This window comes from Oreochromis aureus, linkage group 8, assembly GCF_013358895.1.
Source record: "Oreochromis aureus strain Israel breed Guangdong linkage group 8, ZZ_aureus, whole genome shotgun sequence".
NCBI lineage: Eukaryota > Metazoa > Chordata > Actinopteri > Cichliformes > Cichlidae > Oreochromis > Oreochromis aureus.
Window position 1 is genome coordinate 19,669,733 of NC_052949.1, and position 19,170 is coordinate 19,688,902.

At 40.4% G+C, this 19,170-nt stretch overlaps 1 protein-coding gene across 1 annotated transcript in view; it reads left to right on the forward strand.

Moving 5' to 3' along the window:
- rhbdl1 (rhomboid, veinlet-like 1 (Drosophila)) overlaps nt 1-19,170 on the forward strand; it is a 47,053-nt gene that overhangs the window by 21,101 nt on the left and 6,782 nt on the right. The window contains exon 6 of the mRNA XM_031739407.2: nt 18,670-18,770. Within this exon, the coding sequence (XP_031595267.1) occupies nt 18,670-18,770 (101 nt within the window). The remainder of the gene's footprint in view (nt 1-18,669; nt 18,771-19,170) is intronic.

Consider the following 19,170-nt stretch of genomic DNA (forward strand, 5'->3'; position numbering starts at 1 on the left):
TAGATTGCGCTGTGAAACTTGATTTTTCTTTCTTCCTTTGCATATTTCTTGCCCATGGCTATCTCATGTTTATATTCATGCAGTCTTATTCTAGCTTATGAGTTCAATCATGTTGCTTGTTGTTTTTTGTAAGGCAGCAGAAATTTTAGTTTATAGTTACACTGAATGGATGCATTTATGGAGCAAAGTGCTGCAGGTATTGTGCCTTTATGTTCGCCTTAATACACTACATGAATTTCTGCACTGCAGGGCTCGCTCTCAAAGCCAAAAAGAAATGTCTGCTTCCTGTTGGGATTTTTTCTTGGATGCCTTTAAATGTTGGGAAAAAATACCCATGCTTCTTCTCTCCAGTTATCTTAAAAATGAGGTCACAAAGATTTTGGGTTGGGCTGCTGATGCGTATATACAGACAGTATATAAATCTTTAATGCGGGCCAGATCGTGACTATGTTGTGTTGGTTCTAAATTACAGTAAAAAATGAGACATTGTCGTTAGATATGTGCTTACAAAAGTATCGGTTCTCTAATGATGTTTCCACAGTGCTGTTCAGACCCCGGTACCTGTCCTTGCTCATTTTGCATCCTCTCAGTAATTCTTTATGGTTCTGCTGCACAAAGACTGGATGAAGAGCTCCACTTGGGTTTCATGTGGAGAAATTTGAATAATGTCAGTCAGAATTTCAGACTATGTTGGCGAGATGAATGTAGAATCTCATGCCGCGTTCCAACTTTTCAGTCTGTCTCCACATTAAAGAGAAGCAGCAGGGAATCCTTTTTTTTCATCTACTTTCTTTTTTTTTCCTCCACTCTCTCTTTTGCTTCTCCTTCCCTCGGGCCGATAGCTCACTTGTGGTGTTCAGGACATCAACAGGTGCCAGAACACCATGTTTTCCCTCGTAGCGCGGTGTGAGCCTCAGGGTGTCTGCTGCCTGTAACACCTACCGTTCGAGACGGTCCAAATCTTCCAGCAGCCTCTCATACGAGCGAGATGGGCTGCTGGAGGTATGTCCCGCTCAACCTACATATCAGTGTGATGATGAGGTTTTAGTGTTGACATTCTGTGCTGTTTTTTTTTTTTACCTCCTTGCTTTTGCTGGAGTTTATTCTGCAAATAGCTGAGGTAAAAGATTTACTTTGGAAAGTAAAGAGAATTTGTTGTAATACCAACACAGACGCGAAATTTCGCATTATGTCGTAAAGGAAAGGTTATGAGAGGAACACGATTAAACCCCTTATTCAGAGAAAGCCAAGGCGTTAGTGCACATCATGTAAAATGCATTCTCTTTTCTGTTTGCTGTTGCAAGAAATACGTTTTGCTTGGTTTTTTTAGAAAGATGTTTCACTCAGATTTGTTCCAGTTTTATTTTCGTGTGCGCAGAAGTATTGAGCAGAAAAAAAATACCACGTATAATTGGTTTGCTATGTTTATTCTCAGATGGGCTTTGATAACGAATGCCGTATAAACACAATAAAACTGAAAGAAAATAGATCTGGAAATAAAACAAAGGCGATACAACGATAATTAAAGTGACTTGCAGAAGGTGCAATTTTATACACAAAGACTTCAGTGATATGCTGCTGTGTGCACACATGAATAACACACACACACACACACAGGCAGCTGAGGCTCAGGTGTGGTGGGTTAATATCAGGCTTGGCAGTTCAATCTGGTCCCCCCACATGCCAGAGACCCCTTTGTAAAGATACTGATCCCAAAGCAGGAGGTGAGCGCCTTGTATGGCATCACCACTGGTGTGTTGAAATACGCCTATGGGTACTGCCAAGTTGGAACAGCACTGCGTAGGAGCAGACCATTTACCTTATTGCATAATGGACCCAGTGTTGACTGATTATAGCAGAGCAGTGTGATAAGATGTTATTTATATGTGCGCGAGTGATAATTTCTCATTAAAGTATTGGCAGACAAGAAATCTGGGATCAAGCATTTTCTGAAGTTCTACAGAAGCCTTGTTGTATGATAAGTGAGTCTGACACATCTGAGCTAGCATCACGAGGACCTGCTGTAATCCTACTACCAAGGTAATTGTTAGAATCAACATATTGATAGTTACTATTATACCATCTGATTGGAGGCAGCAGTCCAGTGAGGCTATATCCAGGAGACGGCAATTAATTTTTGGTTTTATTGAATGTAATGTAATTCAGAAAGCTTCAGATAGGAGGTTGCTGCTAAGTTGCTTCCACTGGGGGAGAAGATGATACATATATAATCTGCTTAAAGTGGAATTTGCCCGGTCTGACAGCCGACTCCTGACTCACCCAATATTTGTAACACAATTTATAAACAAATGAATTAAACGGTAAAGGTGACAGGCCGCACGCCATTATTTACTACGGCAAAATCAGAAGACGCACACATCCATCATACACAAAACTGATGCAATTTGTCTTTCCAAACGAGGTCTGACAAACGGGTGCTCGACTCTCCCTCCTCATTATTAGCTTATGCAGAGCACTGACTGGACTTCAGAGGGTTGCTCCTGAGCTACCAGACAGAGCTGCTGTTTCGGTCACACTTTACTTTGCAAACCCCCAGAAAACGTCTTCACACTACTTTAGATACTATATTTTGGCCAACTAAAAGTCCCACACCTAAACCTATTCAGTTAGATGGTAAAGATAATGAGAGATTGTTATTTTCACAGTACATTTCTGTCGAACGTTTAGACATATTGGTCATATTTTGACTTAAAGGTACTAGTAAGTAATTTCTTTAGGTTATTTAATAGAAAAAAAATGTTGCACTCATAAATATACAGTGATGTCTTCTCATAAACTTAGAATTAACCCATTAAAAATACATAGGAGTGGGCGCCATGTTGCCCCCGTGAGTATAGTGGTCGAGATGGACATTGCCATTCCATAATTGCCTCTTGAGACTGACCATGTGGTGTGTCTTTATAAGGTACTTTTCATTTAAAGATCACAATTAGATCATTCAGACTGCATGTGACCATTTAACATTTGTACATCTATGCTTTTGTCATGTCTTTCTGATTATGTTTATGCGCGCGCACACACACACACACACACACACACACACACACACACACCAATAACAACTGGTTGTAAACTAACATTATGTGAGGTAATGTTAGCCTCGAGTTTCCTAAAAGTCAAGTGTCCAAGTCCAACAATGTTAGCTCCACTTTAAAGACCATTTGATTAACGTCACCTAACAGCAGCTAACAGAGTCTAACAGCAGCACTTACAGAAAAGTTCAGCATATCGTCAACAACTCACCTCAGTATCGCTGCCATTGACCATAAGTGAGCTTCACCGACTCAAAACCTCCTTTATCAAAGTTACAGCCACCCTAGTTGGCATTATGCACTTGAATTCGGAGGGATATGATTTTAGAAACTTTAAGTAAATATTTGAATGCACAACACTTGAGTGTTTGCAAAATAGTAGCTCCATATTTAGCAGCAGTATATGGGAGAGAACAGGAACCTTTGAATTTGCTGGCCAGACCATGAGAAAAAGGCCCAATCTCACTCCACTTATTGAGAGACATGTGGCCTGATGGGAAATGGTAATGGAAATGTGATAAATGGCTGCATGTTAGTATAACCTCATTGTTGCAAGCTAGTTAATGTTGTCATTACTTAAAAAGCATCACACCAGGTTACATGTAATGTTTAATCCTTCAGCAGTTGATTAATGTAGCTCTGAAATTGGGCAGGACTGCAGGAGTGTCAGATTTCTCCCACAGCCATGAGACGCGCTCTATTGTCGGCCCTAATTTAGTCTAATGATTGTTTCTGCGTTCGCTCAAGGTAATAAAAGCCCGTTCCGTCTCTAAATGACTGAAGGTCTTCTGACTTTATTTTCCACCTGTTATAGTACTGTGTTCACATTCACAATCTGATTGATGTTTTATGAAAGCATGCTGCACATATTAAGGCAGGGTAAATTGATTATATCTGCTGCCAGTGAATACAGGGCCTTGGTGCATGGCCAAGAGTGGCTTTGTCTATCATCCACTTTGCTGATGTTTGATGTTTAGCTCAGGCACACAAGCTAAGAGTTATGGATGCCTCCCAAGGCCTAATATTGTATTTCGGGGTTAAAATTAAATAAGGATATTTAATTTTGTCATTGAAAAAATTCTTACAGTCCAAACTAGAGCTTTATTACTTCAACATTTCCAGTGTATTTGTTTCAGCTCGTTCTTCATCTCTGATAAATATGCTGTACTATGCCACAAGCAATTTAACTGTATTTTACTTTACTATTTAAAAATAATATGATTGGAGAGTGTAAGTATAATTTAAGCTTATTTGCTAGCGTTTCCTGAGCGTTTAGTTCATCTTTTTTCAGATGGCTTTTAGTTAAACTGCAAATGAAACTCACTGTTTGTATATTCCAGTGCAGATGAACGAGAAGCAATGACATGAAATGTTATTTTAAACAGATTATGGATCCGACTTCCTTTGGGGTTTGACATGCAGGGTTACACATCGAATGCAGCACTCGAATGTATGTAAAAGATGGATTCACTCAATCGATGGACTTCAGTACAGACAAACCGACTGTGGGATTCAGGGTTAAAATAGTAAATAGCTGCCACGCCGATGTCACACTGCATCAGCAGCATCTGCAGCCGAGCACGTTTAATGAGCGGGGGGAACAGATAAAAAGACGAGATGGGCCGGGACAGGAGAGAGGAAGCATTACAGAGCAAAGGGCCGAATTAATCACCCTTATTGCCGGAGGGATGTGACTCGTTGTCTGACTCTGGCTTTGGCTCTGACTCACTGGTGTAGAGATATTTAACAACATCACTGATTTGCCTCTCTGGGAAGTTGTGTTACTGTGACAATGCATTGTTGCAGTGTGTGTAGTATGCAAGGTGAGATTTCTGTCTTTATAGTCAACCTTGGCAGAGCTGCAGTGTGTGTGTGTACAGTGGTGCGAATGAAGAGCCCGGTCCTGCGTTTCTGATATACTCCCCCCGCTGCTGCTGAGACTGAGGAAGCAGGGTGACCTTGGAGCTGTGCAGAGACCGCCAGTGTGATTATGGTAATTCCCAGTCCCTGAATTCCACCCCATAGTGAACTCTTCCTAGGTGACACCAAGCTCACTTCCTCCAGCCCCACTGATAACAACGTGAAGTTGTGGTGAATATTTTTACTGTAACGCAGCCTCAATTAGTTTAGCCCATTTGTATGGAGCGAGCTGCCTGTGTTCATAGCTGTCCGTGTGCATCTCCTGTGTGAAAGCAGCATTTGTCAGGCACTGTGATGGAGGCACAGAGGAAGCCGTTTCTCCGCTCGCTCTGTATTCCCTTTACTTCAATGGTTAGTTTCAAGGTTTTTCCGATGAAGCAGCACATCATGCTCCCTGTAGCCATCACTGTGGTGTAATATCCTTGAGCACTGGAAGTGATTTTATGCTTTTTTTTTCTCTTTTCTGTTTTTTTTGCTCGGGGATGTTGGAAGAATTTAAGTAATTTCCCACCAAGGTCAGCTATTGTGATCTTTATTTGAAAAGTAGATTTGATTTATAATTGAGCAAGTGTTTTTTTTCTTGGGGTTTTTTTTCAGCTATTCTTATAGTCTGAGCATTTGTTTGTTCACTCTGTTCATTTCTGAACATTGTGTATCTGTTTCTTCCATTTCGGGCATTCTCATATGCCCACACACTCTCCCAGATCAGATTTAATTGTACTTTACCCTGATTGTTGGTACTCTGCTGTGCTGAGCTGTTTCCTCTCAGCGGCTCTGAGGATGTTTCGAGTGGATGCTATTGATTTTTCTCGATGCCCCCTGGTCTCATATATTATCATATATTTTTTTCCCCCATGTGTAAATTTTGGACAGGGTAGAGAAATGCAAAATCTCTGAGGAAACCGTGGCGCAGAGTGCTTTCACACTGACCCTGTTATCTCACGGTGAGGCTGATGAATCGTTTCTGTTCCTGCAGGCCTGAGCGTGGCGTCAACAGCGCTGGATTCTGGCTTTTGTACATGTTGACAGGAGCCGTCCCGATTTATGTTCTGTTTTAACTTTGGATCCGTGTTTCTGTTACTGAAGTTGTTCCTCTAAAGATCTGCTTTGACTGCCGTGCAGGAGCGCAGGTGTGTAGTGTTTTGTCACTTTGAGGAAACTGACAGCGTGGCTGCTCCGCCACAGCTTGACACTGCAGATAAGTTAAAAAAAAAAAAAAAAACTTTGCAGACTCCGTCTCTACGTGCACATCATCTTAGGGTTTTCATCCTTTCACGCCCACGTTTCACCAGGGCACGCAGAGATGGATGAAGATGTTAGATTGGATGAGGACTGATTGCAAGCCACGCTGCTCGACTTCAAGGAGCGTATCGGCGGCATAGGTGATATTTTCCTTATCTCTTTTTTGTGTGGATGACACAGAAGTGTCCATCTCCTTCCCCGGGTGGAAAATATCTTTAATGGAGCTCCACCAGCCTGACAGCACTATTATAGTTGAAATGAGGCTCAGAAATGGTCGCAACTATGGCAGATGGCATTTGAAGCTATGAGCTTTTCAGTCTGTAAAGTAGACAAAAGGCCGTGTGACATATAGCCTGCCTCCAGCTTAGTCACCCAGACATTTACTTATTTTTAGTCCAGTCACTATCAAACTCTGTGCTCATGTATCAGACCTATAGAAAGACGTCTTACAATCAAATTGAATCAGATATTATGTCCTGTGCATTATGGATAAAGCTAATGCATAGTTAATCAGTTGAGCTGTTACTACAGATCCATTTCACAGCTATTTATATAATTTATACTTTGTTGTAATCTTTTTTGTTAAAGTCTTTTCATTAATGAGGATGTTTGCTTTTGTTTTTTATGCTGAAAGCATCTTTACTTATTAAATGCCTTTACAGAGTTCATGATTAATTAGTATTTTTATATATTTTTAAAGTGCATATTGGGCTGTTGGCTATAGAATTGAGCATTGATATATATGCTGATGTATTGGTCAATATTTTCTCACCAGTAATAGATGAATTGATCAGTTCATTCTGAAATGATTACAAAGTAATTGCTTTTTTGGCCCTTACACAGATCAGTATGACTATGAAGTCACAAACTCTCTCAGGTTTTACAGTTTTTACATATCTTCTGTTCCTTACTTGTTTTTAAAGGCAGGTAAATACAACCTCAGATAAGCAACAACTCCTGATGTAATAAATTTTATTTTAAAAAAGCCTAAATGCAGAAGCAGCGTGAAACACTAAGTATAGAGTGATGTGAAAAGTGTTTGCCTACTTCCTGATTTCTTATTTTTTGTATGTTTTTCAGACTTAAATGTTTCAGATTATCAAGTAAATGTAAAAATTAGACAAAGATATCACTAGTGAAAACAAAAGCAGCTCCTAAATGAAAGTGTTTATTATTAAGGGGAGAAAAATCTGCCCTGGTGAAAAAGTGATTGCCCCCTAAACATAATAACTGGCTGGGCCCCCCTTAGCAGCAACAACTTCACTTAAGCGTTTGCGATAACTGGCAATGAGTCTTTTACAGCCCTGTGGAGGAATTTTGGCCCATTCATCTTTGCAGAAATGTTGTAATTCAACTACATTGGAGGGTTTTCGAGCATGGACCACCTTTTTAAGGTTGTGCCACAGCATCTCAATCAGATTCAGGTCACGACATTGACTAGGCCACTCCAAAGTCTTTATTTTATTTTTCTTAAGCCATTCAGACGTGGACTTGCTGGTGTGTTTTGGATCATTGTCCTGCTGCAGAACCCAAGTGCCCTTCAGCTGGAGGTCACAAACAGATAGGCTGATATTCTCCTTCAGGATGTTTTGGTAGACAGCAGAGTTCATGGTTGCATTTACCACAGCATGTCTTCCAGGTCCTGAGGCAGCAAACAGCCCCAGGCCATCACACTACCACCGCCATATTTTACTGTTGGTATGACATTCCTGTGTTAGTTTTATGTCAGATGTAACGGGACTCAAACCTTAAAAAAGGTTTAACTTTTTGTCTCATCAGTCCACAGAATATTTTCCCAGATGTCTTGGGGATCATCAAGATGTTTTTTGGCAAATGTGAGAAGAGCCTTTGTGTTCCTTTTGGTCAGCATAGGTTTTGTCCTTGATCTCTCCCATGGATGCCCTTGTTGCTCAGTCTCTTTCTTATTGTTGAATCATGAACTCTGACCTTAACTGATGTAAGGGAGGCCTGCAGTTCCTTAGATGTTGTTCTCTGGTCTTTTGTGACCTCCTGGATGAGTTGTCAAAGTACTCTTGGAGTAATTTTGGTTGGCCAGCCACTTGTGGGAAGGTTCACCGCTGTTCCAAGTTTTTTCCATTTGGGTATAATGGTGGTCTCACTGTGGTTTACTGGAGTCCCAAAGCCTTAGAAATGGCATTGTAACCCTTTCCAGGCCGATAGATGTCAGTGACTAGATGTTTTCTTTAGATCGTGACATGTTGTATTGCTTTTTGAGCTCTTTTAGCCTGCTTCACTTTGTCAGACAGGTTATATTTAAGTGATTTCAACAGGTCTGCTAGTAATCAGACCTGGGTGTGTTAAGTGATTGCAGTAATTGTGGTTAACCGTTAATTGTGGTTATTATTATTATTATTATTATTACTAATCACAGTTCATGATTTAACAAGAGGGGCAATTACTTTTTCACACAGGACCAGGTAGGTTCGGATAACTTTTCTCCCTTAATCAATGAAATCATCATTTTAAAAACTGCATTTTGTATTTACTCAGGTTATCTTTGTCCAATATTAACATTTGTTTGATGATCTGAAACATGTAAGTGTGACAAATATCCAAAACAGTAGGAAAACAGCAAGGGGCCAAACACTTTTTGACACCACTGTATGATGATTCATTAGCCTGTAGAAGCACCTTTAGGTGCACTAACTTGAGCACTATTTATTTTGATTTTTTTATCAGTCTCTCGCATCATTTTGAAGGCATTTTGGCCCGCTGTTCTTTGCATCATTGCTTCAGTTCATTGATGTTTGCAGGCATTTGTTTATGCACAGCTATCTTAAAGTCCTGCCACAGAATTTTGACTGCGCCATTTCCATTTGGCCATTGATTAATTGTTCATTGAGCCCAGTTTTAGCCTCACATCTGACTCTAAAATACTTTGGAATGAGGCGTTTGGGCCAATATGCTGTTTCTCACCAACTGTGGATCTGTGCATTATGACCAAATAGCTCCACTTTGGTCTCGTCTGCCCAAAGAAAACTGTTCTGGAATTTGTTTAGATGCCGCTTTGCAAACCTGAGCAACGCTGCCATGTTCTTTTTAGAGAAGAGCTGAACATTGCACCGTCTGACCTTTGAATGAATTTGCTAGGATTTCCACTCCTGGGAAGACTGGCAACCGTCTTGAATGGTTTCCACTTGTAAATAATCTGTCTCACTGTAGAATGATGGGCTTCAGATTGTTCGCCAATGGCCTTGTAACCCTTCCAAGACTACTGGGCAGCAACAGTTACTTTTCTGAAATCACTATCTTTCATCCTTGGCATTGTGTTAACACAAACCTGAATGCTCCAAAGCAGCAAACTGCCAAACCTGCTGCTTTTATAGAAGTGCTCACACTTGCTGATGATCAGTTAAGCAACTCCATTTGCTCTTAAGATGTAGTTTTTCACACACTGCTTCTGCATTTTGGCTTAACTGTTGTTTAATAAATAATGATAGTATAATAAGTCACGTGTTGTTGGTCATCTGATGTTATATTAAACCCATTTTAAGACCTGCTAAGATTAGAATTTATGTATTTTTTATTTTACTATACCAGTAACTTGAGCAGATTTTGAACATTATTATTTGAGGCCCTTGCATATTAATTACAGACATGACATTTTTGGCAGTTTTATTCTTTCACATGAGTTCATTCAGTATGGTGTGAAATAATGTCATTCTAAAAGATCTAACGCCATCACCATATGTGCAGCTTTGTCTATGTATGGTGATGTTTTTTGTTTATAATTGCATTCATATTTACACGATAATGTTTTTAACCCAAACAAACCCGGCGAAACAAAATTATCCACGCACATTTCACAAACAGTGCGCTCCTATGTATTTGTTACTTAATCTGATTCCTATTCAAACAGCAGGTACAAGCAGCAGCATCGTGATTAGCTTGTTTAACTGGAACTCTTCTAAATGGACAGCAGAAAATTTAAATGGCAGCACACTGAGGTAGAACCTGCAGATCTGATTGCATGATTGCAGCCTGACTGTGGCACCATTCCTCATGCACTCATTCTTTCCATCAATCTACCCTCTTCTTATTTGTGCTTAGTAAATAAATCTGATCTGGCATTTCTTCAGTTTATTAGCCAACACGGGCAGCCCTGTGATGCAGAGATGCTGACTACAGCACATCTCTGTGCAGAGCCACAAGATTTAATGCATACAGGATGTCTGAGGTGACTGTGTACACATAGAGCAAACCTAAAAGCTAACAGTCTAACAGTATCAGTGAGGAGATGTTTTCCTGCCTGATACTTTAAGTGGAAGCTTCTTTCCATTTTAAGTAATTGAACATTTTTATCAAGTTAACCGTTTCTCTCAAATTCTGTAATGTCTCACAATGAAATGTATTGAAAATATATTTCAGGTCGTCTTTCTTTTGAACTTAAACTGGCAGACTGGAACAGTGAATAGCAACAGATTTCTCTGTGCTCTTTACTGACTCAATCACCTGAATAAATAAACACTCATTATCCTTTAATTGTCCTCTCCTGAGTAATTTATTGGCTGACCAACCTAGAAATGCATCTCAATCCATATTAATGTTTTCAGCCGTACTTTACATTCCTGAATGGAAATCATCTTTAATGCAGCATCTTTTTTTATTTTTGTTTTGTTTTGTCTTTTTTAATCTGCAGTAGTCAATATTTTTCTATTAGAAATGACTCAGATAACCAACCTTAAAGTGACAGTTGTGACATATACTGAAACACCCACAGATAAATCGCCAAACTCTGCGCTTCTCCTCTGGGCTTTAGAGTCTTTTAGCTCATTATTTTGGTCCCATGGCCTGAAGCTTTGCTGGTCTGGTCCACTCTCATCGATACAGTTTCCAGTGGAAAAACTGCTAAAGCCAGACTGTAATGTGCCTGACCCGATAGCTATAACACCCAGAGTGATTATCCGGTAAACGCGGAGCTTAAAGCAGTTGAGAAACCAGATATTTCCCTCAAGAGTTGATGAAATCCAAACAAAGATGAAAAGAAAATACAATACTGGACATTTTGGGGGGTTTTGGAATATTGAGTCTTCAGTATTTGCTGGATGAATAGTTACAGTTATGTGAAAAAGAGAGTGCACCTCATAATTCAGGAGTTTGTAGAACAACCTTTAAAAATAACTTGAAACTGTTTTCTGTATCACGTTGTCAGTCTCTTTGACCCTGTCTCTGTACAATATGCTGATGTGCTGTGTTTGGTTTTCACTAGTTGTGTTGAAACTAAACACAACATATCAGTTATTTTGAGTTCATTGAGGTCCCACCACATCATTTCAGTCAGGTTGAGAACTAGACTTTGACTGGATCATTGCAACCCTCTGATTTCTTTCTTTTTCAGTCATTCTGTTGTAGTCTTGCTGCTATGCTTGAGATCATTGTCCTGTTGCACCTCCAATCTCAGGCTCACATTTGACTCTAGAGTACTTTGGCATACAGAGGAGTTCATGCTCAAGTCAATGAATCCAAGGAAAAACGAACCCAAATCATCACCCCTCCACCACCGTGCTTGACAGATTATATGCTGTGTTTGTGCTGATATGCTATGATGGATGTTCTTCCAGGAGTCTTGTGGTTTGTTCAGATGCAACTTTGCAAAAACCTTTCTAAACACGGCTGACTTCTTTTTCTAATTGTACTGTTATAAACTTTAACATTTCACATGCTAAATAACACATGTAGAGTCTCAGAAGATTTTTGCAGTTTCTCTGAGCATTGCACCGTCTGACTTTGCGGTGAGTTTACTGGGACGTCCACTCATGGCAAAATTGTAGTATTAAAGCTGCAGACCAGCAAACTGCCAAAGCGTTTGCTTTTATATAGGTGCTCACACTTATTGATGATCAGTTACCTGGGTGCAACCCTCTGAATTACCCTCTTAAGGGTACACAAATGCATCAAGTAAGGATCCAGTAAGGATGCATTTGGGTATTAACAGGAGTGTATAAAGTGTATAAAGTCCCTTGGAAACGTTCTTTTTCACAGGACTGTAAAATGCTTCCACTATCAGCTGCCCAGGCGAGCATAGGTTGTATATGCTAATCATCTTGTTCCACTTCATAGGTGATGAAAAAAAAATCAGTTAAAGCAGACTATCTGAAAAAAACAGTCAAAAACTCTTTTTTTTTTTTTCAGAAAGCGTTTGCTAAATTTGTCATGCTGTTCCCTCTTGAACCCTCACTATCTCAGTTTTAACCTAAACTATCTACAACCATTAACCTGCCTTTTATACATCCATTTAATAAAATGTTCTCCTTAAGTGCTTTAGCTATGAAATAAGTAGTTGAAGTAGCCACGGTTGATAGTTGGCCACATAGCTACACACACAGAAGAGCCTCGTGTCATGTTTCTCCCTATTTTTCAAGGTTAGAACATTTACTGTACTCAGGCGCAGCCTCTATTTTACTGGCTACACAGCAGCGCAGCCTCAGGCACTGTCAAACTCTGGCTTGCAATCACCTTACCACCACTTGTCTATACCTTGTCCCATAGAGACTGGAAATCCCAATTTGACCCATTGCTTAAGGGCAGCCTGGAGTATCCATGTATGGTTTGACAGAGAGGCTCAGTTCTCTGCAGCAGACAGAGTATAGCCCTGAGTGTGTAGTTGACCTATACACTCTATAAAATGCATCATTTTTACTGTCTACATTCCAGTTGACTTGAGGATGTTGCAAGCTCACAAAAAGATTTGAGGATGTTGATGACGGCGCCAATAAATATCATGTGCTTGAGATGGAAAGTGTCGGCTCACTGCTGAACTAATCGCACACCTCACGTCTCAGCTCCTGCTGAGTGCGAGAATCCTAAATCTTAAATCCCCTGAGGCAGAAGAGCCCACATGATGCGCTTGTTCAGTATTCATACTGTATTCAGAAGCCTCTCACCAAAGCCGGGTGAGCAGGAGGAGATAGCAGTTCGTATCCTCCCTGTGGGGCTCTGCTCTTCCTCCGAGCCGGAGGTCCCAAGTTGTTTCCTCTTCCTCACCTGCAGATGGTGGTGTCACATCCCTGAGTGTCTCCTCAGATGAGGTGATCTGGACTGGAGTCAGCAAGTCAGCGAACTGCTCTGCTCATAAAGCTGTTCCCAGCTGTATTTTGACATTCATTTTGGATCCTTTGAGGTCACATATATTAGATTTTGCTGATAGTAATGAATCCACTGAGGATATCCCTACAACTATGAAGAGATGTAACTTATTACTTTTAACTTTTGGGTTTTACTGCATGCAAATCATAAAAGCGCTGACGCTAGCCGGCCTGATATCAGCCTAGCAGTAAACTGCAACCAGTCATATTTGGCTGAAGTAACTAAGCACTTAGATGTTAAAGGGCCAATAATTCCCCTTAAGACAGAGTGAATATTGTACTTTACATCTGTTAGGTGACAGAAATATGACCCAAATTCATATTTTCTGTTGGATATGTAAACAATATTTTCTGTAAGGTAAAGTGATTTCTCGAAAGCAGTGCAACTTAAAGTTGAGCAACCACTTCAAGATATTAGAAAATAAATTATATGACACTGTCACAGATTTAACACTGTCTGTGAAGCTGGATTTAAGAAAAGAGTGTTTACACTTCAAGTTTTTGGAGCATATGTAGCGCCATCTTCTGCAAGTACATGATGTGACATCACTGGTTTGGTTGGTTGCCTAATAGCCATAAGTTAGTTCAATTTAGCTAATTAGTAACAGCATATCAGTAGTTGGAAAATAGCAAAACTAAAACTAAAGAACAGTCTAAAGGGGATGTGCACTATCCACTTAATCTCCCTCTTAAGTAGCAAGTGCTTCTTCATCGCTAACTAGCTGCACTGAAAGGAAGATTCCACTAGTTAGCCGCAATGCTAGGCTTTGTAGCAAGCAGTATATAAATGACGACTATGTGAAGGAAAAGGTCTTTGAGTCAGGTGCACTGATAGTTCGCAGGACCAACAAACTGAATACTAATTCTGGCCCCTGCGTATTTGATTTTTCCTGTATTAAAGTCGGTTGAACAGAGCGTCTCAACCAGATTGCTAGCAAAGAATTAGCTGAGGATGAGCAGTAAGCTTGAGAGGTGCACAAGATCTGACCAGCACTATTTTATTTTTGTTTAATTTTGAAGTTTTCTTTTTAATTCAGTTCAGTTTGAGTTAGTTTTCTGACTGTTCCTCTGTGTTAGTTTTAGTTAACTATTTTAACCTATTAGTTTGAATTAAGGATGTGGCTGCAAACAAGCTACAGCTTCTAAAATGTGGATCCTTTATACACATATCCAACCCAGCAGCACACATCACTACAGAGAAGTTGACTTTTCAGATGTAAACTTTTCCTCATTATCTAATAAACATTTGTGTAACTATTTGAATGAATGTATGAATTCTTGAGGTATTTTGTGAGGTCACAGTGACCTTGACTGTTAGACTTTATAATCTAACCAACTCATTCCTGACTATAGTCGACATTGGATACAAATGTGTTTTTTAAAAAAAACATTTCCTCAGAATTCCTTAAAAAATGGGATGGATAACAGAGCAACTGGAAAATACAATGCTTCCAGCTATAATTGCAGGCAGGCATGGAAATGGATTGGAATCTGTTAACTAAACTGAAATTCAAAGGCCGATAAAAGACTACATTTAACCACAATTGCATTAGCATAACTAAAATCCCAGATGATATCTCTCATATCAATATATCACCCGGCTCTAATGCATGGAAGTAATAAATTAACTGCAGGAAAGACCCAAAAGAAGCGGAAAAGGGGAACTCAGAAGTTGATGCTGCTGAAGTTGCTCCAAATCAATTTTTTTTCTTTACTTTGAAGAGATCAGAGACCACATACTGTATGCTACACTGTGTAATTGCAATTTGGTGGAGCTACAAAAAATGGGCCACTGTGAATCTTCTCAAATCTTTTTCTGAAGCACCAACCTTCATATGCGCCATAAATCCACATGAAATAGCCCATAGGTGTCAGAGCGAAGAGAGATGAATGGCTCAGGAACACATTCTGATTACCATCTGTCTTTCCACGATCATCACCAGCACCGCGGGCTGACAAGTCGTTCTTTAAGACCGTGTTTACTCTGTGCGGTCCCAGTGTGCGTGCATACACACACATACAGAATGTGAATCTTCCAACATGCATTATAGATCTGAGATCACAACTCCAGCAAATCCCAGCTGTGATTAAAAAGAAGCTGTGTTGTTTTATCAGCCCTCTCCGCTTCCCTTATCAGCTCATTTGCATAATTAACAGGGGCTAACGTCGTCCTTGCGAGCAAACCGCCACAGTGATTTCTCCAGCCTGGAATTCTGTCCTACTTCATAGCGTCACAGCAATCCTTTTTTCTCACAACAATTATACAGTTATACCTTTTAAACACCGTAATACTGTAAATGTGATTTTGTGTTGTGTTTTGGCTGCTTTGGTTCTTTTTTTTTTTTTGGGAACAAACATTCATTCGCCTTGGCATTCAACTCATATAGCAAAATGTTGCACTGTCAAGTTCGCTGTCACATTGTTTGAAGGCACGGCTCTCAAAACGCATCCTTAGGGACAGTGTGAACATGGTACGCAGCCCACAAGCATTCGAGCTCGTGTAGCGGTGCAGAATGAGCTCAACTTTTTCTGGTGTCGAGAAATGTGTCTCACATGTCAGAGCAACAGTCAGCAAGGCATTTTATGTTCTAAGGGGAAGATCCTACAATATTAGAAGCAGATGAAAAGCAATGAAAAGATGATCCCCTTCGATCAAACACTTGGCGATGTTTGGGTAGGAAGAATCCCGTGTTTAAAGGAAGAGACCTTTGTTAGAGCTCAATGAGGGGCAGCCATTTTCCAACACCGGCTGGTGAGGGGAAAGAGATGACAGAAGAGAGGAGGAAAGAGACAGATGACAAAGGAACAGGACTAAACACAAACCATGGGATTTATTTCATCGTATTTCCTGTCACTTGATTCTCTGGGTTTTGCTTTTTGTAAAGCTAATTATAGGAGCTGTGTTTACATGACTAATGCCTTGCCAGTATTTACAGGTTATTGTTTGTTTCTTTGTTTTTTAAATGCCAGTTGCCAGTGCTACATTTGATAGAATAACTGTTCACTTACACTAACTGGACCCTTTGTTAGGTACAACTCGCTAACATGACGTTGGACCCCCTTTTTGCCTTCAAAACTGCCATAATTCTTCCTTGCACAGATTCAACAAGGTGCTGGAAACATTGCTCAGATTTTGTTCCATATTGACATTAAAGCGTCACACAATTGCTTCAGATTGGTAAGAAAGTACTTCCAACACCATTACAATGCAAAGCAAGGCAGGGTGTTTCAGACCATGTTGTTTGCTCCGAATTCTGACCCCAGAAAACAAGATCTTTCAGCAAAAGACTCATCAGACCAAGCAATTTTGTTTCCAGTCTTCTAGCAGCCGATTTTGGTGGGATCATCTGAATAGTAGCTACAGTTTCCTGTTCTTAGCTGACAGGAGTAGCAAGCCTTTGTGGTCTCCTACTGCTGTAGCTCATCTGCTTCAAGGTTCAAAGATGCTCGTGTGCATAACTTGGTTATAACAAGGTATCAACTAGATATTCACACAGAGTACAGCTGCTCGATGGATATTTTCTCTTTTTCAACCCATTCTCTGAAAACTATGGAGATGGTTGTCTGGGAAAGTTCCAGTAGATCAGTAGTTTCCGAAATACTCAGACCATCCCACGCCACGTTCAGCGTCATTTCTGCATGCCTAAACGTGTTGCTTCTAAGTGATTGTATATATGTGTGTGGCAGTTAAACAGGTGTTTCTAATAAGTTGGCCTGTGATTGTACATCATAAACACTCAAAGTTTCTCATGTACTTGAAAAGTAACAATAAAAGCAGCTGCAAGGTTCCCTAGTTGTGGTGCGAGCCAGAACAACCTCTATTAGTGCAGAATATGTCTGCTAATTAGCTACAGACTATATCTTCATCTCTCATGTACAGAAGCTTTGACTGATCTCAGAATTGCTTGATTGACTGACACGCATTTGATGCAAATGTTTGTAATTTCAGTCACCCTTTGGTCTCTTTATAAATAGATCTTTACATTTTTTTAACTGTTGCATGTTGCCTACCAAAATAAAGCCTCAGTAGGTGCAAATCCTTATTTCATAGGGCAAGTGAGAGGCCAAGAGAATTATGTAATTTTACCGCAAGACATGTTGTGTGTTATGTAAGTGGCGCTTTTTCTCCATTTAATTAATAGTCGAATAGTCCGTGACTGTAGAAAAATGCTCTCATTTAAACAGATCACGAGGCAGGGTGAAGGTTAAAGCTGCCACACAGCTCTAGCTCACCCATACGTGTGCTTTGACTCCTGTTGCCTGATCAGACCTCTTCTAAACATGGATCCGGGGTGGGCGTGAGTGACAGCTCCTTCAAATGCACCTGTAAGGATGGGACAGGTTACATCACTGTAATTGTTATAAGGCCGTACACTCAGACAACATCACATCATTTGAAACGCTGCTCTGCCAAACCTGACCCGAGGTTCACAGTAATTGAAGACACCTGTGCGCACAGTGGCTTTAAGCGCTCCACTCCAAAGGAGTAAATTACAAGGCACCAAATAACTGCTGCTGGATCCCAGCTTGTTGGTAAATGAGCCTCTTCATAGCAGGCGTTTTGACGTGTCATAGTAGGAAAAGTGCAGGTGTAAATAATCCCGTTTTTGTCCCACTAAGCCACAGCAGCGTGACCGTGAGCCAGCGAATGGCATTCAGCCATTGTTAATTTTATCATTTACACCTGCTGTTACAAGTCAAAACATATTCTGTGGCCGTTACGTAAGTGTGCAGTCACTCGGTGTTGTGCCATTATGCTCTTCCCTCTGTCACTGCCACTCTGTTTTTTTACGTTTAAACGATCGTTTTAGACACATTTGGCTTCTTTCCATATCTGCACGTCCCAGATTAGACGTCGCTCATGAATTTAACACAAAGCATTTAGAGCACACAAATTGGACATTATCCTCCTCGGCAAGGTTTCGCTATGTTCTTCCGGCCCTGCTTTGATCAGACATCAGCCTCCCGAAGGAAAGTCCAATTAGGAAACATTACTTTTCAGCCCTCTACGTTTTTATGTAATCAGTTTTAGCAGACTGCACGCAAACCTGCCTGAGTGTGTATGTGTACATACTTAGGAGTGGGCCATGGATTTAATATAAAAGGGCACGTGAAGGTCGGCTGATGTAGCACAGCCCCTGTGAGCGTTGTGATTTTAACACTGAGACTGTTGGAAAAATGCTGTGAGGAAGGTGACTTGTGCTGCTGCGTGATGATGAGCAAACTGACGCTGCCTTTGTTTTTTTTTTTTCTCTTTCTCTAAAACACACAAAACACACTCTCTGTCTGCACTGTGTGCGCTCTCTCACATCTACACTCCTAATATGCTTCTCTCTCTGTCTGTGCAGGCTCGCTGACAGTGTCCATCACCGACATGCGTGCTCCAGTGGTGGGGGGCTCCGGGGGGGTCTACGCTCTGTGCTCAGCGCATCTGGCCAATGTCGTCATGGTAACTGCAATCATCATCATCATCATCACTTCCATTGTTATGTCTGAAAACGGTTTTTGGTTGGGACAAAATGTCAGAACAGACCAACAGTGTGGACTTCACTGTTTTGTTTGTTTGTTTTTACTTTTAGAAAATGCTAGCCCGTGAACAAGGGTATAATTCTCCTCTAATTAAATGGAATTTCAATGTATTTTACTTGAAATTACATTCTAATTATATTTATCTTGACTTACCTAAAGGTAGGTACACTAGAATAAGGAGGTAACAAGTCAGTTTTTTACAGGAAACAAAGGAATAATTATACTGTAAAGTTAAGTCGCGTGTAAGGAATTTTAAGTAGTGCGTAATTAAGGAATGGAGACACAAACTGTTCTGTAAGTGATTTGCAGTACTGCATAAT